This window comes from Tripterygium wilfordii, chromosome 8 (genome assembly GCF_013401445.1).
Source record: "Tripterygium wilfordii isolate XIE 37 chromosome 8, ASM1340144v1, whole genome shotgun sequence".
Taxonomy (NCBI): domain Eukaryota; kingdom Viridiplantae; phylum Streptophyta; class Magnoliopsida; order Celastrales; family Celastraceae; genus Tripterygium; species Tripterygium wilfordii.
Window position 1 is genome coordinate 11108216 of NC_052239.1, and position 22910 is coordinate 11131125.

At 37.8% G+C, this 22910-nt stretch overlaps 2 protein-coding genes across 5 annotated transcripts; both read left to right on the forward strand.

The window, feature by feature from the left end:
- The first annotated feature begins 1998 nt into the window (after positions 1-1998).
- Positions 1999-22826, forward strand: LOC120003979 (eukaryotic translation initiation factor 4G-like). 4 transcript variants are annotated; one of them, XM_038853160.1, is made up of 11 exons: positions 1999-2163; positions 2254-2362; positions 2542-2678; positions 2804-2959; positions 3168-3241; positions 3331-3387; positions 3766-4554; positions 16386-17000; positions 17085-20158; positions 21787-21981; positions 22259-22826. In XM_038853160.1, exons 3-11 carry the CDS (start codon positions 2549-2551, stop codon positions 22587-22589), a joined length of 5421 nt encoding a protein of 1806 aa, XP_038709088.1. In that variant the 5' UTR covers positions 1999-2163; positions 2254-2362; positions 2542-2548; the 3' UTR covers positions 22590-22826. The 4 variants fall into 4 exon arrangements, with proteins under 4 accessions (XP_038709088.1, XP_038709090.1, XP_038709089.1 ...); XM_038853162.1 differs by lacking the exon at positions 3168-3241 and having other exon boundaries at positions 2001-2163; positions 2804-2894; positions 3351-3387; XM_038853161.1 differs by lacking the exon at positions 2804-2959 and having other exon boundaries at positions 2001-2163.
- LOC120003981 lies at positions 4561-6186 on the forward strand. Its single transcript, XM_038853163.1, has 2 exons — positions 4561-5535; positions 5610-6186. Exons 1-2 carry the CDS (start codon positions 4615-4617, stop codon positions 6105-6107), a joined length of 1419 nt encoding a protein of 472 aa, XP_038709091.1. The 5' UTR covers positions 4561-4614; the 3' UTR covers positions 6108-6186.
- Positions 22827-22910: the final 84 nt, after the last annotated feature.

The window sequence follows — 22910 nt, forward strand, 5'->3', positions numbered from 1 at the left end:
ATGGCGACTCTCTGTGGGTTGCTGCGGCTTTCTTGCCAAATCCTTCTCTTCGTCGGAGGACTTTGGTTCAAATTATTCTACAGTGTTCTTTATTCTCAAACTCAAACAAATCATCTACCGGATTCAGTGCAATACTTGAAAATTAACTCTTTTTTTTCTTTGAAGAATTTTGGTTTAAATTTACTAGTCTCTAATTAAAATATGTAAAAAATATTTATTTTAAATTTTTAGTTTGAGTGTTAATATGTCATTATATCTAAGGATATTTATATAAATTAAAAAAATAATGTAAAAATAATGTTTTTATGATGTGTAGATAAAATCTCCCAAATAAAATTGGGAAGCATGGGCAATGACATGAGTGAACAGGTTTTACCTCTTGGGCTATATTAACTGGAGTTCGGGCTACTAATGTTTTAGCTTTTGGGCTGGCCCAACTTGAGACTCTTATTATGGTATGCCCTACAATGTTGTCATACTAAAGCCCAACTAGTTTTTTATTTGGAAAACTTTAGTCACACCCCACTTTTTATTAAAGACACCCCGTCAATTGAGTTTTACAAGGGATGGTCAACTCAAATTGGGGTGTCTTTAGTAAAAGGTGGGGTGTGACTAAAGTTTTCCTTTTTATTTTTTTATGGCTAAGGCCCAATTTGTTGATTGTTCATTAATTTGTCATTTTCCATTATTGATAATCGACACTAGTTAGCTACCGAATATTTGAGACATTGGTTTGATACAAAAAATTGAATGACAAGTGACATTTGAAGCTAATGGAAGGCAAATTGAAGGGAGGCAGTACTGGTACGCAAAAATTAATATTTACACCCCAATTTTTTTGGGGCGCTTGTCAATACTTTTCATTTTCCACGTCCCCATATGTTTTTGGTTTCTTCATGTTTAACCTGCTTAATCAACCAGCATTTTGCCCGGACCCACCAACATATGTCACCTCCTGTCACTTTATAAAGGAAACATACCCCCACTTTTTTGTGGGAAATTACTCAAAAGTCACTCTTTACAACTTTCATGCCGCGTTGGACTGAAATGCCCCTATCGTCTCCCATTATGGATGAACCCTTCGTGTTTTTGTTCAATTTGGAACAAAATTTGGATTTTTGTCATCATTTTTGCGTAAACATTTCAGAAGCAAACTAACAAGTTAGACATATAAGAACAATAAAATATAATACAATAGTCTATTTTGATTATTTGGAATAAATCCTTAACTTTAGGTCATTTTAAAAATGGATTTCCCACAATGACAGTGGACCACGAGTGGAGGTGGTCTTATGTGAGGAGAAAACAACGAGACCGCTTCAAGAACTAAAGCTCGTGAGAGGCAATTGAGGAAAACAAGCTTAGACTCGACATGGAGGAGGAGTTCGGAGAACAAGCTTAGGCTCAATGTTGACCCTCTAAACATCGAGAGATGCAAGTGATGATGCAACCTGGAGACGTCGATGATGAGTCTGAGACCAGGTGTAAATGGTGGTGTTGTAAGGCTTGGCTTTAGATCCGCCATCACCAGATTAAACTCCCTTTTTCCTTTCTCCGTTATGGCTTTAATTAGACCAAAAAACATTAAGTGGGTTGGGTCGGGTCAAGCTTGAGCTCCCTAATTTAGTTTAAGGGAGCTTTAGTCATACCATACCTTTTACTAAACACATCCTGTATCAATAACAATCCATTTTTTTTTTTAATTTTACTAATGCTTTCAAAAGTACATAAAATATCAGACATTTTAAAAATGCACCCCATGCTGAAAACCGATTCGAACAAACAGAGGAATTAGTTTTATTTCACTGCAAAACAGAGCATGAAGATGTATTTCAAGCATTCCATTTTATCAAGGCATTCTCTTTAATTATTTTATCAAGTGCCTTTTAAGATAATGATGCATCAAATATTTTTCTAGCATATAAACCACCAAAACCAGAGTGATCAGGTGATGTTAGTAACAAAAAGCATTCCTTGTCAACGAAGAAATTTAAAAACCTGTGCTTTTGTTCGTCATTCGTTACCTTTGTAGCCCATTTCACCTTTACCCTTCTATATCTCTCTCTCACCCAATTTTGATATTGCAATGACTTCTCAATAAAACCCTAATTTTCTATTTCTCTTTTTCTGTACACTGTTTCTCTATATCTCTAACACTACAGGGTAACCTAATTTTCTTCAATCACGCACCAATCCATAATTTTGATTTTTATGCCTTCTGATTTTGGCGATATGTGTGTTGGTGTGTTGCAGAGAAAAAGAGAGTAAAAACGAAGGAAAATAGGTGGAATTCAGGGAAACGGATATATGTGATATGTCCTTCCATCAGTTCATCTTCGTCGACTCTATCCTCCGGCCGAAGGTAATTTTTCTAAGGTTTTTAACTTTTTTCTGGTTTGGGATTTTTTATCTTCAAGTTTATGATTGTGAGCGGATATTTTAATGTTGTCGTTGATAAGGTATTAAGGCTTGCTTATGATTTAGGTGTTTTTCCTGATTATTTGATTTTTGTTTTCCCTGTTCTTTTCGTTATGGCGATAGCGTTAAGATGGGTAACAATGCACAAGGAGGGCAATCTAGGGGAAACGTACCTGCTGTGAATTCTTCAGAGTCTAGTAATGCTACCACTGCCCCACGGAATGTACAGAATGGTGCCCATATTCAGCCGCAAGGACATGGTATATCAATGTAATCTTGATTTAAATGGGATATTACTTGGTGAAAGAATGGGAGATTTTGATGGAAACTTGTATTTCAATGTGATATGTTTTGCCCTTGTTTGATTTGGTTTTCCTCATGGTAGGAACATCTAATGTACCAGTATCCAGTGGAACTGCTGCCAGGCCAACTGAAGTGTCAGTCCCTCAGAGGAGAAACAACAGAGCTGTTCCGAAAGCTCCAGCTTCTCAAACTTCCACCTTGACCTCCGGCAGTGGTGGGCCTGCCACCCCCATTAAGGGTATGCTCATCTCATTCTTGATGTCGGTAGAAGATTTTTATATGATTCTAAAATCTAATTGTGTTTGAATTATATAAATCCTGGTGCTGTCTATAATTTGTATGCACATTATATCTCCAATGTTAATTTTTGTTAACTGGTTCTCTCTCTTTTCTGGATTTTACATTTCTAACTAATTTATGCTTATAAATGTTTTCTGATGGTGTAGCCCCAGGAGATGCACCTAAAGCTTTCCCATTTCACTTTGGGTCCATAAGTCCAGGTTTCATGAATGGAGTGCAGGTATTGTTCCCTGCCTCTCTCCCTCCCCCCCCCCCCCTCCCAGTTTCTTTCTTATATATTTTTTAATCTTGTTTACAATATTATTATAGATTCCTGCTCAAACAAGCTCAGCTCCGCTTAATTTAGATGAGCAGAAACGTGACCAGGTTCTCTCTCTTTGCTGTTTTACTACGACACGAGAAGAGGTCATTAAGAGATTTATGTCAATGCACCCTTTCTTGTTGCATTATTTTTTAGTTATTCCTTCCTCACGTCTTCTTTCAAGTTCTTTTTTTTTATAAGCATCTTCTTTCAAGTTGTTTCCATTACTCTGCACCACAAACATGATTGCACACTTTTTTGTCATTTTATTGAATTCACCTGACTCAATGGTTATTTAGTTGTTACCATGATTACGTTTTCAGTCCCACAATGCCATTCTGATTTAATAATAAACTTTTTTTATGCTGCGTATAGGCATTGTATCTGGAATTCTCCCTAACAAAGAATGTTGAGGAAAATTATTTGATCCGTAAAATTTGCAGGCGAGGCATGAGCCTATTAGATCTGGACCTCCATTGCCAACTCCTGTTCCTAAGCAACAGGCATCAAGGAAGGATAACGGGATTGATCAGCCTAATGTTACTGAGGTTCAACCAGTGTTCAAAGCCAAAAGGGATAGTCAGGTGTCAGCTGCACCCTCAGTTAGCCAAACACAGAAGCCTCCAGTTCTTCCCACTCCAATAACTTCTATGCAAATGCCATTTCACCAGCCACATGTTTCTGTGCAGTTTGGTGGACCTCATCCACAGATACAGTCTCAGGGTGTGTCTGGCACTTCACTCCAGATGCCGATGGCCATGCCAATATCGATGGGAAAGGCTCCTCAAGGACAGCAACAGGTGTTTGTTCAAGGTCTTCAGCATCCAATGCAGCCTCAAGGAATTATGCGTCATGGCCAGGGCTTGGGTTTCACTACCCAGATGGGTCCTCAGCCCTCTCCAAATCTAGGCAAGCTGGGAATTGGCATGACCCCACAATATCCCCATCAGCAGGGAGGAAAGTTTGGTGGTCCCCGTAAAACAACTGTGAAGATCACTCACCCCGAGACTCATGAGGAGCTGAGGCTGGATAAACGAGTAGATACATATAAAGACGGTAGCACATCAGTCCAAAGGTCTCATCCTAATGTGCCGCAATCCCAGCCAGTTCCATCGTTTGGACCTTCTCATCCAATTAACTACTATCCGGGCACTTATAATCCAAGTTCACTGTTTTTTCCTGCTCCAAGCTCTCTACCATTAACTAGTAGCCAGATAGCACCCAACTCTCAGGCACCAAGGCCTAACTATTCTGTTAGCCAAGGTCCACAGAATGCTAGAGGGAAAAAGAAGATGAAAAAACTTCTCCAGAAAGCATATGCTGCTGGGACAACTTCTGATCTTTACATGGCATATAAGGGGCTGGAGGAAAAGAAAGAATCTGTTGTTTCTTCCGAAGTCACTGATAGCGTTACTTTGAAGCAGGAGTCTGCTGATGTTCATGGAGGAAATGATGCAGTGAGCGAGAAAGGGGTGCAGAATAAAGCTGAGCCTGATGATTGGGAAGATGCTGCTGACATATCTGCATTGAAACTTGAAAGTCCAGCCAATGCGGGGGAAGTTCATGGAGGATCATTGAATTATGGAAAGGATGGAAATGAAAATACGGACAAAAAGTATTCTAAAGATTTTCTCTTGCAATTCGCAGAAAGGTGTAAAAATCTGCCTGAGGGTTTTGAAATTGCATCAGATATAGCCGAGGCCTTGATGGTTGATGATGACAGATGGAATAAGCAGCCAGGTCCTTTTGGAGGGAGAGACCCACGTCTTGATATTGGTTACGGAAGCAATGCAGGATTTCGTCCTGGTCGAGGAGGCAATTATGGTATTTTTAAAAATCCTCGGGTACAGGTTCCTGTGCAATATGAAGGGATTTTATCTGGACCAAATTTGGATGTTGGCCATTCGAGTCCTTCCACACGAGCTGGACATGGTTCAAGGAAAAATAATTTCACCCCAGATGAGGATATTCTCCTTTGTTCTGCATATATCAATACATCCAAAGATGCAATCGAAAGAAATAATCAACAATCTAGTACTTTTTGGGGCCGGGTTTGCAAATATATGGAGGATAATGGAGGAACATTGGGAGGTCGTTCTGCAGCTTCTGTAGAAAGTCGTTGGAGTGAAATCAATAAGCATTGTGGTAAATTTATTGGATATTTAAGCAAGATTGAAATGCTAAAGCAAAGTGGACAAACTGAGCAAGGAAGGGTAAGCATAATGTCATATTTAATTTGGTATTATTATAAATTTTTGGCACCAACTATTATGTATGCTTTTTTTAGTGTAATGAGGCTCTGGAACTATACACCTCCGAAATGGACAAGCCATTTCATTATCACCACTGTTGGGAAGTTTTGAAGGATGATCCAAAATGGCAAGCATCTTTATCATCCACAAAGCAAAGAAACAATAATGAAGCTAGTGTTGATATATCCGATGCTGTTGACTTAGGGGACGACAGCGAACCCTCCTCTAACCAGGAAAGACCATTGGAAAGAAAAGCCTCAAAGGAGATGTTGAAGAAGAAAAAAGGGGAAGAGGTCGGTGAGGGATCAATTTCAACTTTCACACCAGAATTTTGGAAACACAAGGAGGAATGTGAAAAAGAAAAAGCTGATTCCCATGAAAGAGCTTTGCAACAACACCAAGAAATGCTACATATTCAGCGGCAACGTCTCAACATGGATATTATTCAAACAAACACTAGTAACATGGATCCCAGGCAAGCAGCGTACTTTAAGCAATTAAAGGCGAAAATTTACCAAGATATGGGTTTGTAAACCTAATGGTATTTGTTACATATAAGCTACTTATTGTCATGTATTTCCCGTGTGTTCAATAAGATACAACTTTAGTTGAGATTGAGTTTCACTATTTTTAAGTAATGTTGATAAAATATAGATATGCTTAATTTAGTGAGCATAAAATTGATGAGTTAACTATATGAGTTTGGTTCAAAAAAAATATAGCACCCCATTTAGCACTTTGGGTTGTAACCAACAAATTATACCACTCTACTTTTAAACCATTCAAGGTTGTAAAATTGAGTTTTACATATCCATTTTACATTTTTGGGTTGGAGATGCTCTTATGCATAAAGCTGAGAGAAAGTATGAAGTGGGTAAAGTGATAGATGAGGGACATGTCAAGCTTAATAAACCATCCTTTTGCCAGGACCCACCAACATAAGTCACCTCCTGTCACTTTATAAAGTGAACATACCCCCATTTTTTAGTGAGAAATGACTCAAAAGACAATCTCTATACAAACTTCCATGCCATATTAGATCGAAATGCCCCTACCATCGTTTCATTGATGAGCTTTTCATATTTTTGTTTAATTTGAGATAAAACTTAGACTTTGTGACATTATTTTTATACGAAACATTTTACGAAAGTTAGACTAACAAGTTAGACATATAAGAATAATAAATAAAGTACAATGATCCATTTTAATTGTTTGGAATAAATCATTAACTTTAGATCTTTTTTAAAATGGATATCCCGCAATGAGAGTGGACCACGAGTGGAGGTCATCTTATGTGAGGAGGAAACAACGAGACCACTTCAAGAACTAAAGCGCGTGAGAGGCAATTGACGAAATCAAGCTTAAACTTGACGGGGAGGAGTACGGAGAACAAGCTTAGGCTCAAACGTGGGCCCTCTAAACACGGAGAGATGCAAGGGACGATGCAACCTGAAGACGTTGACGATGAGTATGAGACTAGGTGTAAGTGGTGGTGTTGCAAGGCTTGGCTTCAGATCCTACATTGCCAAACTAAGCTCCCTTTTTTCCATTATTCATTGTGGCTTTAATTAGACGTAATAATTGAACTTAGTTCGACATAGAAATCGAAATGATATTGGCACCCATCTAAAAAAATTTTGAGGTGTAAAAACTAATTTTTGGGGTGCTAATACCGGCCCCAAATTGAATCATTGACTTTGTTTGGTGAGACGGTTCAGCAAACGACTCTAGTTGCTGAGTGTTACCGCTTGTAAAAAGAGGTGGTAATGCCTCATTTTGGATGTTTTTCAAGGGTGTTTGTCTTTTTAATTTTTTTAAAATTTTTTTAACGTGGCCCCACGACTTAAAGTTAAAGCTAACATTTTCAATTTTTTTTTGGAAAAATGCTGGGATCCACCTACTTTAAAGTTAAATTATATTTATTTCATATAAATATAATTCTTAATAAACTATAAAAATACTATTATTGCGTATTCACCAAAAAATTTTTAATTCTTAACAAATATTAAAGTAAATTAATAACAATTATAAATTAATAGTTATACTTGTAAATTAATAATTCTCATAATAAATTAATAATAATTTATTTATTTATCCATCTATAATTATAATAATTGATAAATATAATAAATTATATTTATTCATTTATAATAATTAATTACAATAATAATTAATAAAAATAAAAATAGATTTTACGCAGCTTAATCGTTAACAACAGTAAAAATTTCACCGAACACAACTTTAAATCAATTTTTTCTACAACTTAACCGCTAGCGTTGAAAAACAATACAACTGCTCTACCAAACGGACACAATATCTTCCACTACACGATTGCCATCAGAGCACGTGTTGAAAACACAAACATAGCATACTCTTGTGCATCAGACTCTTTTTCTTCTGCAATTGTTCCTTAATCCCATTTTGATTAAATTCATAATACAGGAGTTTGCAAGTACTGGGCAGATTTTCAAGTCTTCACAAAAAGTTCCTGCGAGTGAACATTTTCCACTTTAGGGTGCCTAGTGATAATCCCTTTAATTTAAAGCTAGATTTGTGGTCAGTGAAACCCTGTTTTTATCTAATAAACATTACTTTCACTGACCCAAAAGCTAGGAATTTTCAGATCGTCATAGATAGATTTGCATTGAAAAAGACTCTTTGTGCCCACCTAACAATGAAGATATGTAACACCTGAAAAATTTGCCAAGTACATTAATGAAACTTTGTACACGTATGGGTTACTATAGCGGTCCACGTATGAAAACATCACATATGAAACAATGAAATAAATTGAAATTCAAGGAATGTGCAATCGACTAGGTTAGACATATGTGTGCTCAATGTTCGATTCCAATCACAAGCATAATTATCTGTGGTATTTCAAATTAAGAGTTTAAGAACATAAGAATTGAGTGGAGAAGGATACAAAAGAAGAAGAGTGGAGGTTTCGTAAGGTTACTCTCCAAACCAAATAGAAAAAGAAAAAGTGAGAGCCGAGAGAGAGAAGGAAAAAGGGGAAAGGAAGAGGGAAGTGAAGAGCTGCTCGATCTTAACGTCAACACCAAATGTCTAAGCAGTGAGCAAGTCACCTCGAGATAGCCACAACAGAATAAGGAAAAAGAGAGTTGTCTTAATTTGCTCGTTTGTTCTACGAAAAACATCTTAATTGCTGGAAAACGTCATTTCAATTTCTGGTGTTTGTCAGCCAAAAATTGACAAAGTCAAAGGAAAAGCTTAATGATAGTCAAAGTACAAGATCCTCTTAAAGGGAGGAAACAACATCCCCTTAAAAAGTAGGACAGTTGTTTTCCTCCCCTTAAAAAGTTCTTAAAAGTGTTCATTTCAGGTTTGATAGATCAAGACAAGATTTTAGAAAGGTAAAGAAGAGGTATTGACTTCTATAAAAGCTTTCGGATGAACTTAGGGTATAAATAACATCACAATTGTGCATGGAAAGTTATGATGTTGCATGTTCAAGTAAATCAATATAAGTAATAATAACATGTGAAAGATTAGCATTCTTGGGATAATTTTGGTGTATGCATGTATGGAAAAATGTGAAGAAGTGTGGGAAATGAGATAAATACAAGGAGATCCGTTGTTGTATGATTATATGGATTATAGAGTACACTGATTTAATAATTTGATGCGTTACTGGGGTACTCATGTTTTGTACATAAGCTAAAAACAAGGGGCCTAGATCTATGCATGCGTGTCAAGTTAGAGATTGTGAACGATCAAGAAAAAGAGTATTGATAAGTTATATGGTTTTATGCTTACCAAGATTATGAATTACATTGTATATCATGTGTAAATGTATCAGTCAAGAGACAATATACTAATTAGACTAAATTGTAAGTTTTAGTCTTTATGATTTGGTCATATGTAAACGGAATACAACATGGTCGGTAAATAGGGAAATTAAAGAGAATGAATTATAGTTGTATTACTAAAATATTACTAAAATGTTATTTGTTTGTGTATAGATAATCCATAAATTTGTTTATAAAACTAAGAAATTTTAGATAAATATAAGTGGGGAAAATAGACAAAATGACCAATTGTTGGTTATCTCTTACTCTGGATAGTAGATCTCACAAATTTGGCTGTTGGGAATAGGAATTTTATGGTTGTGGATGATGAATTTGCAAATGTGTCAGGACTTGTTTTCAGTCCAAAGGAGTTGATAGAGATTTGCACCGAGTATGACCTCTACACCAAATGAACTATGTGTAGTTAGAGAACAGAAAGCTATTGACTCGAGGTTTGTCTTATGGGAAAATGATTTAAAATTTGTGGAGTGTCAATCTACAAAAAAGCAAGAAACAGAAGACTAATTATTGGAATAAAGAGAGCTTCTAATGAAATGAAAAACAATACATTACTGGAATGTATTAGGATCTTCATTTAGGGTTTAGGATCTTCATTGAAAAGGGATACATCCTGGGTTGTAGACGTGCTATACAAGCAAAATAAAGACATAGTAGCGGAAGCTGAAAAGATAAATCTAAAGACTAGTTGGTGCGGAGCCATGCTAAGTAAAAAGATAAGTGGCCGGAGCCATGCCTAAGAAAACAATAAAGGATTGAAGACGATGGATATGTATTTGACGCGGGGTAGTTGTAAACTTCTCATCTTTTTTCTTTTATAGTGTCAGGTGATGGACACTTCTTCTTGTGTTCTTCTTCACGTATTCTGTCATAAGACTTCATGGGATCGTGGTAAAACCACCTTCTTGTTGCTTGCTAGAGTGATTAGGTTAGTAGTCTTCATAATGACAATCTTCTATTGAAAATAGGGATGATGACAACATCTCTCTAGTTGTATTTCTTCTTCAAGGAAGATGTAGACGCTCTTGGAAGTTGTGATAGTCTCCATTTTGCTGGTCTTTAGGCTTCATGCTTGAAAATGTGGGAACATGGCTAACCGTAGCCATTCTGTTGATGCTTCTACACAAAAGATCATGTAAAAAATGCGTTCTTCTTTGATGTGCAAGACGAATGTGGCTTGAGCTTCGTGGTGTCGTGTTTCATCTGGAAATAAGTTTGAGAGAAATCAAGAATGTTCAACTAAAACACTTTTGTTTCTCCTGGACTCTCTTTGAGTTAATCTTGTTGAAATCTCGGTTCTCAACAAACCACTTTTGAAAAGAATTATCAGTCGAAACCATAATTCCTGATCTGTAGCTTTTGGATGCTGAATCTCAGACATCCCTAATTTATGACAACTAATTCCTGGATTTTAGGTCAACAACCAATCCAAATCCTAGAAAATGAACAAAGGTTAATAATAAAAATTCCCTGCCTCCGTCACGTGTCACCGGGAGATTGACTGTTCTTTGCAAACTGTGAGACCCATTTTGACACGTGTTAGCTGACATGTGGAGGTCAATCTAGGTACAAACACCAATATAACTGGTTAAATAATTAAATAGAATTAATGTAAATAATTTGGTATGTTAAATTGGAACTAAAGGAATTAATTGACTAGGAATCAATGACGTGGGCCCAAGCTTAGAATACATAGAAAGAAAAGGAAGGCAACCACTAAAAGTTGAAATAATCAATAAAGATGAGGGTTGTCACTGCTACTACATTTAAAAATATTTTTGACGTGATATACAATTTATTTGATGGCCTATTTAATAAGATAAATGAAAAAAATTTGTTGTGAAAACTATAGTTTTATGTGTGTTCGAATGTTGAATTATAGTTGTTATAAATTTTGAAAATTTATATGTGCGATTCATGAATTTATCTTGCAAGATGAATATGTGATGAATGAGAAATTCTCTATGAATTTTTGAAAAAAGGAATTTATATTTGAGATGATGCAAATTGTTGCATTTTACTAAATTTCCGTTAAATGCTATTTGATATAAATGTTTATGTGATTTCAAACTCCCTACGCTGCATTCCTTGAATATCGAGTTCCTTGAGTATTTGGAAATGATGAAAGAAAATATATTGTTAACCTATGCTCATGGCTACCCCAACCTTGACCCGATTATGGTTTCTGCTAACTAGTCCCAAGGACTAGAGTGTGTGATCAGAGCGATTTTACTCCCATACTATGTAATTGAATTATTTCCATGATTGTTTCAATGGGAAAGCATATTGATGGATACCTCTCATACTAACCGGATCGACGAATCTAGCAAAATCGTAAAGTGGGGATGCTGGAATCCAATGATTGGATTTATATTTTGGAATATCAGAAATAGATGATTTGTGTTGAAATAGGAATCCTGTGAAACTATAATTATTGCCTTCAAAAGAAATTTGAAATCTGTGTTGTGATCTTGTTGAAATTATATACGAATTTTTGATATTTGAAAAATATTGCTTTAATAATTTCTGACAAATGTATAAATTTGCCTTTGATTGGTTTACGTTTATCTTGGCTAACCCTCCTACATGTTTTCCATACATGTAGATTAACGAGAGCTAAGTTGGGGAGAACCAGGCTACATAAAGATTGAGATATAGTCTATTAGATTGGGGGCTATGTAAAAATATATGCAAGGAATAATGTATTAAGAACTTAAGTGTGTGTATTTTACTATGTTGAAATTATGGAATATGTTTGTAACATAAAACACTGTTATGTATTGAAGTTAGACAATGCTATTCCGATAATTAAGGCTTACAATACCTATCTGCACAGACCCGGGTAACTGTGAATGTGTGTATAGTTATCGTGCCATGTAAATGTAACTACTCTTGGTGAAGGATTTGGGGTGTTACAAGATACGTGTCATAACTGTTAAGACTCAATTGTCCCACATCGGTTGACACAAAGCCAACCAAGTGGTTTATATGGACAAAATCCACCCTTACATGTCAATTAGGCCTTTTCTCAAGCTTAAGTGAGTTGGGCCTTGATCCATTTACGGGATTGAGAGGAACAAACCCATGAGGGTAATCCGATGTATCAATGGGAATCAAAACCCCAATGCGGACAATATAGTTGACATGTATTGAGGTATAGATTTATGATAATAACTCATATATATAAGTCTTTGCTATCAATATGGTTGTGGTTACACTTGCTTTGGGATCTTACCCAACTTATACTATTGTTATATGAGAAATTTTTACGCACACGGGCTTGAAAATCCGAATTTATAGATATTAGATGTACAAATGACAAATTTATGTAATGTCGTTCTCGGTTAAAAAAAAAAATTAAAACAGTCTTTGCCACCTAATGCGCCAAATTAGGACACATGTCATTTGAATTCCAACATTTCATTAGTAGTGAATTAAAGACTGCATTTTATGTGGTCGATCACTGCAGACTAAGTGGTGGAGCCAAGTGTCTATGTAGGGGGCTGGAAACTTGAATTTAGGACTGGAAATAACGAGTCCATGTTTCAACTTCATCAGGTCAGAACAGAATGTGTGTGAAGGAGAAAGGAAGAAAAAAAAAAAAGAAGCAGAACGCACAAGCATCACATAAGGCAATAATAAAAGTAATGGCAAGTTTGGGACCAAACAAAAGTGGTGAATCTTGGGTAAGTCTATCATTATCTACACAGCATCTTACAATGTTCTTCACGAACAATCACACATGTAACAGCAACGAGTGTCAATTTTTGTGCCAAACATATTTGCAAATTGGGTTTATTAATTTTTTTTAGTATGTGTAATTTTATTAATCAAATAATTTGCATTGGTTTTTGTATAACAAATTACTTACATTGTAAGATAACCATGTCCATGAGCACAATCTTATTTATTATTTTACCATGTCCTAATATAATACATTATTGAATTAATAAGAGTGTATATGGGCAGACCCAATCAACCATAATTAATCATAACATATAATTAATAGGAGTGTATATGGTTGTTTATGGACGAAAATGTTATAAGCCATTGTCGTTTTTACCAGTCTCACCCCTCTCCCACAATTCGATGCTCCAAGACGTTAACCACCACTAAGTGCCGGTACCTGCGGCGGCGCGTGCATTTGCGCGTGACTCGGGTGATGCTTGTTACAAAAAGCATTACTTGTCAACGAAGAAATTATATAGAATTCAGATTTACAGAGACTGTATGCTTGTGTGAACTGTGAACAGAGGCGACCCATTTGATCTTATCGATTTCGATCTCCTAAAAAACCTGTGCTTTTGACCAGACCTTTTGTTTGTCATTCGGTTACCTTTTTACCCCACTCTCACACACCCAATTTCGATACCGCAATGACTTGTCAATAAAACCCTAATTTTCTATTCCTGTTTTTCTCCACACTCTTTCTTTCTTTCTATCTCTAACACTACAGGGTACTATAATTTTGTTCAATCAAACCCCAATCCATAATTTTGATATTTATGCGTTCTGATTTTGGCGATCTGTGTGTTGGTTGGCTGCAGGGAAAAAGAGAGTAAAAACGAAGGAAAATAGGGGGAATTTAGGGAAACGGATATATGTGATATGTCCGTCAATCAATCAAGGGCCGATAGAGGTGAGACACACTATAGGAAAACAGGGCGATCCGCCAGCTCGAATCAGCAGCGGAGCTCTTCAGGTGTTTACGGTAGGGGCGGTGGCGGAGGGCCCGCCCCTTCTCCTTCCAGCAGTTCATCTTCGTCGGCTCTACCCTCCGGCCGAAGGTAATTTTTCTAGGGTTTTTAACTTTTTTCTGGTTTGGGATTTTTTTTCCTTCAAGTTTATGATTGTGAGCGGATATTTTAATGTTGTTGTTGATAAGATATTAAGGCTTGCTTATGATTTAGGTGTTTTTCCTGATTATTTGATTTTTGTTTTCCCTGTTCTTTTTGTTATGGCGATAGCGTTAAGAAGGGTAACAATGCACAAGGAGGGCAATCTAGAGGAAACGTACCTGCTGTGAATTCTTCAGAGTCTAGTAATGCTACCACTGCCCCGCGGAATGTACAGAATGGTGCCCATATTCAGCCGCAAGGACATGGTATATCAATGTATTCTTGATTTAAATGGGATATTACTTGGTGATAGAATGGGAGATTTTGATGGAAACTTGTATTTCAATGTGATATGTTTTGCCCTTGTTTGATTTGGTTTTCCTCATGGTAGGAACATCTAATGTATCAGTATCCAATGGAACTGCTGCCAGGCCAACTGAAGTGTCAGTCCCTCAGAGGAGTAACAACAGAGCTGTTCCGAAAGCTCCAGCTTCTCAAACTTCCACCTTGACCTCCGGCAGTGGTGGGCCTGCCACCCCCATTAAGGGTATGCTCATCTCATTCTTGATGTTGGTAGAAGATTTTTATATGGTTCTAAAATCTAAATGTGTTTGAATTATATAAATCCTGGTGCTGTCTATAATTTGTATGCACATTATATCCCCAATGTTAATTTTTGTTAACTGGTTCTCTCTCTTTTCTGGATTTTACATTTCTAACTAATTTATGCTTATAAATGTTTTCTGATGGTGTAGCCCCAGGAGATGCACCAAAAGCTTTCCCATTTCAATTTGGGTCCATAAGTCCGGGTTTCATGAATGGAGTGCAGGTATTGTTCCCTGCCTCTCTCCCTTTTTTCCCCCCTAGTTTCTTTCTTATATATTTTTTAATCTTGTTTACAATATTATTATAGATTCCTGCTCGAACAAGCTCAGCTCCACCTAATTTAGATGAGCAGAAACGTGACCAGGTTCTCTCTCTTTACTGTTTTACTATGAGTCTATGACACTAGAAGAGGTTATTAGGAGATTTATGTCAATGCACCCTTTATTGTTGCATTATTTTTAGTTGTTCCTTCCTCACGTCTTCTTTCAAGTTCTTTTTCTTTTATAAGCATCTTCTTTCAAGTTGTTTCCGTTACTCTGCACCACAAACATGATTGCACACTTTTTTGTCATTTGATTGAATTCACCTGACTCAATGGTTATTTAGTTGTTACCATGATTACGTTTTCAGCCCACAATGCCATTCTGATATAATAATAAACTTTTTTATGCTGCGTATAGGCATTGTATCTGGAATTCTCCATAACAAAGAATGTTGAGGCAAATTATTTGATCCGTAAAATTTGCAGGTGAGGCATGAGCCTATTATATCTGGACCTCCATTGCCAACTCCCGTTCCTAAGCAACAGGCATCAAGGAAGGATAACGGGATTGATCAGCCTAATGTTACCGAGGTTCAACCAGTGTTCAAAGCCAAAAGGGATAGTCAGGCGTCAGCTGCACCTTCAGTTAGCCAAACTCAGAAGCCTCCAGTTCTTCCCATTCCAATAACTTCTATGCAAATGCCATTTCACCAGCCACATGTTTCTGTGCAGTTTGGTGGACCTCATCCACAGATACAGTCTCAGGGTGTGTCTGGCACTTCACTCCAGATGCCGATGGCCATGCCAATATCGATGGGAAAGGCTCTTCAAGGACAGCAACAGGTGTTTGTTCAAGGTCTTCAGCATCCAATGCAGCCTCAAGGAATTATGCATCATGGCCAAAGCTTGGGTTTCACTACCCAGATGGGTCCTCAGCTCTCTCCAAATCTAGGCAAGCTGGGAATTGGCATGACCCCACAATATCCCCATCAGCAGGGAGGAAATTTTGGTGGTCCCCGTAAAACAACTGTGAAGATCACTCACCCCGAGACTCATGAGGAGCTGAGGCTGGATAAACGAGCAGATACATATAAAGATGGTAGCACATCAGTCCAAAGGTCTCATCCTAATGTACTGCAATCCCAGCCAGTTCCATCGTTTGGACCTTCTCATCCAATTAACTACTATCCGGGCACTTATAATCCTAGTTCACTGTTTATTCCTGCTCCAAGCTCTCTACCATTAACTAGTAGCCAGATAGCACCCAACTCTCAGGCACCAAGGTCTAACTATTCTGTTAGCCAAGTTCCACAGAATGTGTCATTCATGAACCAAAGTGCTACTCCTCTGCCTTTAAATAAGACCGGAGCTGCAGTGCATGGTTCTGCAGAACCTTCCAACTCAGAACATTCTCGTGATGTTCATAATGTGATAACATCCCTGCCATCAGGAACAACAAAGGTGACTGTGAAACCTGCTACTGGTTATTGTGGAGAAGTGGCAGAACCGTTGTTGAATAATAATCCACTTGCCATTGAAAAGAGTGGATCTCCTAAATCTTCTAGGCCATCTGGAGAAGTTGGCTCATCTTACTCTCACAGGGATACCGAGGTTTGCTCTGAAAGCTCTTTGCAGCTACCAAAACCTGCCGGTGAATCTTTTGCTTCCAAGCCAGTGGCATCTGAGCAAACTGGGGTGGTTACTGCTGCTGTTTTGGTTGATAATTCAGTGACTAATCATTCGTCCTCCACTTCAGATGTCCAGTTTGAAGAGTCTGTTCCTGGTGTGACCAATACTGAAGGCATAAAAAAGGAAATTTTGAGGTCAAACTCTATTGAAGATCATCAAAAGAGGCCAGGAAAGAATAGACATTTGCAACCTCATCTTCAGGTTCTTTAACCTGAAAATTTTCCTTCTTAATGTTGATCAGTTTAGTTTTTTTTCTTTGCCATGGATTTAAGCTATTCTTTGCAGGTCGTTGAACAACATAATGCTATGAGTTTCCCCTCACGAGATTCTGAAAGCGATGAAGCTAAAGGAATTGGTGCTTCTGGCACCAGTTTTGGAGGTGGCTTTGCAAGCATTTCTTCTGAAGTTTCTGATGATGGATCCATTGTTCACACACTGGACACTGCTAATAATGCAAAGTTGGGTGATTATTCTCTACAGGAACAACTAGATTGTGCAACTCTTGTGGCACAGGAAGCCGTAGGAAAAGCAATGCTTGAAGGACCTAAAGAGGATAGTGATGGTTCCAAACTTTATTCGGTTTCTAGTTCTTCAGAATCTCCTTTAGTTGCTAAACAAGCTGATCAGGGTTATGTTTTTAAGGAAACAAGTATCAGCAATGAGGGTCCAACCTCCGAAACAGTGCAGAGAGGTTTGGATGAACCTGTGAATTGCTGCAAAAAAGCAGATGATACATCTGATAATATTGACACATTGACTTCCCTGATGGATTCCAGTGATTTTGAAAACTCTGCAGGTGATAATATCACCGTTCTTGATGCTTCTACAAGTAAGAGTGATTTGATGCGTAGGAGTGAAATTTCTGTTATGAAGACTGTGATGCAAGACCAACAGCCTGATCCTGTCACAAGTGCTGATCTTTCTGAAGAAACTTCAAAAGACGGTGTGGAGAGCACTATTTCTGGCATGACCTCCCTTTCCATTTCTACTTCCAAGTATAAACCCATTCCAGAACTGACTAGGCTAAAGAGTAGTAATGCTAAAGGGAAAAAGAAGATGAAAGAACTTCTACAGAAAGCTGATGCTGCTGGGACAACTTCTGATCTTTACATGGCATATAAAGGGCCAGAGGAAAAGAAAGAATCTGCTGTTTCTTCCAAAGTCACTGATAGCGTTACTTTGAAGCAGGAGTCTGCTGATGTTCATCGAGGAGATGATGCAGTGAGCGAGAAAGGGGTGCAGAATAAAGCTGAGCCTGATGATTGGGAAGATGCTGCTGACATCTCTTCATTGAAACTTGAAAGTCCAGCCAATGCGGGGGAAGTTCATGGAGGATCATTGAATTATGGAAAGGATGGAAATGAAAATACAGACAAAAAGTATTCTAAAGACTTTCTCTTGCAATTCGCAGAAAAGTGTAAAAATCTGCCTGAGGGTTTTGAAATTGCATCAGATATAGCCGAGGCCTTGATGAATACAAATGTGAATGTTTCTTATCCTATTGATTTGTATCCTAGTTCTGGAAGAGTTATAGATAGGCATTCTGGGGGTTCCCGTGTTGACCGTCATGGGAGTGTCATGGTTGATGATGACAGATGGAATAAGCAGCTAGGTCCTTTTGGAGGGAGAGACCCACGTCTTGATATTGGTCACGGAAGCAATGCAGGATTTCGTCCTGGTCAAGGAGGCAATTATGGTGTTTTAAAAAATCCTCGTGTACAGGTTCCTGTGCAATATGGAGGGATTTTATCTGGGCCAATGCAGTCCATGGGCTCTCAGGGAGGGATGCAAAGAAATAGCCCTGATGGAGATAGGTGGCAGCGTGCTACTAATTTCCAGCAGAAGGGTTTGTTTCCTTCTCCGCAGACTCCATTACAGGTTATGCATAAAGCTGAGAGAAAGTATGAAGTGGGCAAAGTGACAGATGAGGAACAGGCCAAGCAACGACAATTAAAAGCTATACTGAACAAGCTGACACCTCAGAACTTTGAAAAACTGTTCGAGCAAGTAAAAGCAGTTAACATTGACAATGCTGCCACTCTCACTGGTGTCATTTCACAAATTTTTGACAAAGCTTTGATGGAGCCTACTTTCTGTGAAATGTATGCAGACTTTTGTCACCATTTGGCTGGTGAGATGCCTGACTTCAGTGAAGATAACGAAAAGATAACTTTCAAGAGATTGCTTCTAAACAAGTGTCAGGAGGAATTTGAGAGAGGAGAGAGAGAGCAAGAAGAGGCAAATAAAGGTGATGAAGAGGGTGAGGATAAATTGTCTGCGGAGGAAAGAGAAGAGAAAAGAGTGAAGGCACGGCGACGAATGTTGGGTAACATTAGACTAATTGGGGAGTTGTACAAGAAGAAAATGCTTACTGAGAGGATCATGCATGAATGCATTAAGAAGTTGCTGGGTCAATATCAAAATCCAGATGAGGAAGATGTTGAGGCTCTTTGCAAATTAATGAGCACGATTGGAGAGATGATTGACCATTCCAAAGCCAAGGAGCATATGGATGCGTATTTTGACAGGATGGAAAATTTATCAACCAATATGAAATTATCTTCAAGGGTTAGGTTCATGTTGAAGGATTCAATTGATCTTAGAAAAAGAAAATGGCAGCAGAGGAGGAAAGTTGAAGGGCCAAAAAAGATAGATGAAGTACATAGAGATGCTGCTCAAGAACGACAGGCACAAACAAGCAGGCTAGCCCGTGCACCTAGCATGAATCCTTCAAGAAGGGCACCTATGGATTTTGGCCCAAGAGGTTCAAACATGATACCTTCCCCAAATTCCCAAATTGGTGGTTTCCGTGCGTTGCCTAGCCAGACTCGTGGGTCTGCTGCTCAGGACGTACGAATGGAGGACCGACAGTCTTATGAGGCGAGGACCTTGTCTGTTCCCTTGCCTCAAAGACCCATTGATGATTCTATTACTCTAGGGCCCCAAGGTGGCCTTGCTAGAGGAATGTCCAGACGAGGAGCATCAACAATTCCTAGCTCTCCTGTGGCTAATATTTCTTCCGTCTCTGGGGACTCGAGAAGTATGGCAACTGGTTTGAATGGTTATAGTTCTGTATCAGATCGAACAACCTACAGCCCAAGGGAGGATCTCCTCAGGTATGCTCCTGACAGATACGCAGTTCCTGCTGCTTTTGATCAATCCAGTGGTCTAGATCGTAATATGAGTTACTCTAATCGCAACATAAGAAATCAAGACCGTAGCTTTGAAAGATCCGTTGCTACTTCACCTCCTCCAAGAGGGCAGCCATCAGCTTTCACCCAGAATGTTCCTACAGAAAAGGTGTGGCCTGAAGAACGCTTGAGAGACATGTCTATTGCAGCCATAAAAGAATTTTACAGGTAATAATCTTGTCTCATTCTTATACCATTGAGCATACTTTGGCATTCAGGTTGCTAGGCATCATGCATTATCAAAATGGAGATCCACCTCCCTTCTTCGCAGTGATATAGTCAGACATAGCAGAATATTTCTTTGTTATAATCATCATAAAATATCTCCAACTATTAAAATCCATAACTACTAAACCATAGGTTTTTCTTCTCAACTTGTACAAAAATTTATTTCATCAAACATCCCTTTTTTCTTTAACCTAACATCAATTTTTTCTTTTATTGTTTGCATATAAAAGCTGGAGATTTTGAAACCATAGTCTCGGAAATATAAATGTGGATATTTTGCCTGCAATGTAGACCTGTAAAGTTCTTTGTAATGGAAGCAAGGAGTTGCTATTCAATTCTCGAACTAAGCAATGCAGAGGGCTTTAAAATTCATTTAGCTTTGGTGGAGGGTCATCATCTAACAAAAATATGTCATCTAATAAATTAATGGAGGTTAATGATTCAGATAATCAACCTCGATTAGTTTTGTACATGTATTGATTTGTTCATTTGTCTAAACTCTGATGTTTGTTTGACCCCTTGAATTTCTTCATTTCAATCAGACTATTCGTTAGGTCTCTCACAGTGGGGTGGGGGTATGTAACTACTTTTATGCAAGATATGTAGCTCACAAGCTTGAATCATCCAACATGCTTTGGATGAACCTATAAATTGTATATGTAATCGTGGTACTTAACTAAGAAATATACTTTGTTACTTTGGCTGACTCCCTTTGAGGCATGAGAGACTTATGTGGCAGCTGCATTCAAGATAGAGAAAGAAGCAACACATTTTATGATCCAAGATACCCATTTTTGGTTTCATCATGTCCCAAACTCTCAAAAGGAAGTCCCTATTAAAGTTGTTGAAAACTCTTTCGATATCCTGTTTATGTGATAAGACTCCTCTTCTTGTGTTTTGAATACTAATCTACAAATTCATTAGCTGCTGATGAAGCATCTGAAATCTGTCTATCTTCTAAATAAGCATGCTGAGCCTGGTTGATGATTCCCCTAGCACTCTTCATTATCTTCTCCTGAATCTATCTTCCCATTGCATCTAACTGAAGCTGCCTTCACTTCTTTCTCGGAGGGCCTCTCTAACTTCAAAGCATGATCTTCCCTAATAGCATTTAGAAAAACATCTACGGTGGAAATTCTCTCTGAAAAGACCTTTAAAAAAGCTGTAATTTTGGAGTTCAGATTCTCATGGTTGGCAGTCTTCTCTTTGATACTCATAGAACTGATGAAATTGTGGTTTCTATGGGTGTTGGCCCAACCAACTGACCAAGATGTTCTGAAACTTTATGTTAGAAATTTACTGATGTAATTGATGACATGTTCATGAAAAGTGTTTGCTGTTTGGCTTCACTGTGTATGTTGATAGGTGTAAGTGTTGTATACCCAACAAAATCATTGCTCTGATACTCTCTTGTACTATATTATTCGATATGAATTTGGGTATGAGATACCGTTGGATATGGATCTTTGTCAGCAGTCTATCTTGAGTTGTTATTTTTTGCATTGTTTCTGTTGCAAGGAAGAGTTTTGTGATTAGCATGCTAAGATATATTTTATTTAACTTTTCAGCGCACAGGATGAGAAAGAGGTTGTTCTATGTATTAAAGATTTGAATTCTCCGAGCTTCCATCCATCGATGGTCTCCCTCTGGGTTACTGACTCCTTTGAGAGAAAGGACATGGAACGTGATCTATTGGCTAAGCTTCTTGTCAACCTTACAAAGCCCGGGAATGCTGTGCTGAGTCAAAGCCAGCTCATGAAAGGGTAGAAAAGCTTTAATATAATTAGTATTGTAATATTATTATATATCTTACATAAAAAATTATTAAATACAGTATTATAATACAATTCTAATTGAGCTTCTATTTAACCTTTTCCCATTTTATTCATTTTTTTGATTTGATGCCATGTGGTTCAACATATGAACTCTAAATTTTTTTCTTTTAAGCAGTAGTTGTAGATTTGCATAATAAAACTGACACACTCATAACTTTGCGGTTTACTTAATTCTAACATGTCTTTGATACTTGTGATTCCCCAGGTTTGAATCAGTTCTCACCACTTTGGAAGATGCAGTAAATGATGCCCCGAAGGCACCAGAATTTCTTGGCCGCTTGTTTGCCAGATTCATTTTGGAAAGCTTGATCTCCTTGAGAGAGATTGGGTTGTTGTTACTTGATGGTGGAGGGGAGCCTGGTGGACTTCTGGAAGTTGGGCTTGCAGGTGAGGTTCTTGGGAACACCTTGGAGTTTATTAAATCTGAGAAAGGTAAAAGTTCCTTGAATGAAATTATTGTTGGCTCCAATTTGCGGTTGGAGAATTTCCGGCCTCCAGATCCTAACATATCAAGGACATTAGAAAGATTTATTTAGATGATAGCGATGCTCATTTGTATCTTGCAAGAAGAAATTAATGTTAAATGCTCCTAGGGTTACTATTAATTTGGAAAAGAAAGTATTTTTCTTTGTTTGGGGGCTCTATGTATGGGGTTCTCAGATCCAAGTGTTATTATTATTTTTGCAAATATTCACCGATATTATGAAAGGATCAATTGAGCATCAAATATGTAGGTCATGGCTTTGGTGACGGTTTCATCAGTGATTTGCTTCTGTCTGCTACTCATCACTCGTTATTTTCTGCGGCCGAAACGAAATGTTGTTTGATAAACTTGCCGTTTAGATATGTACCTTTGA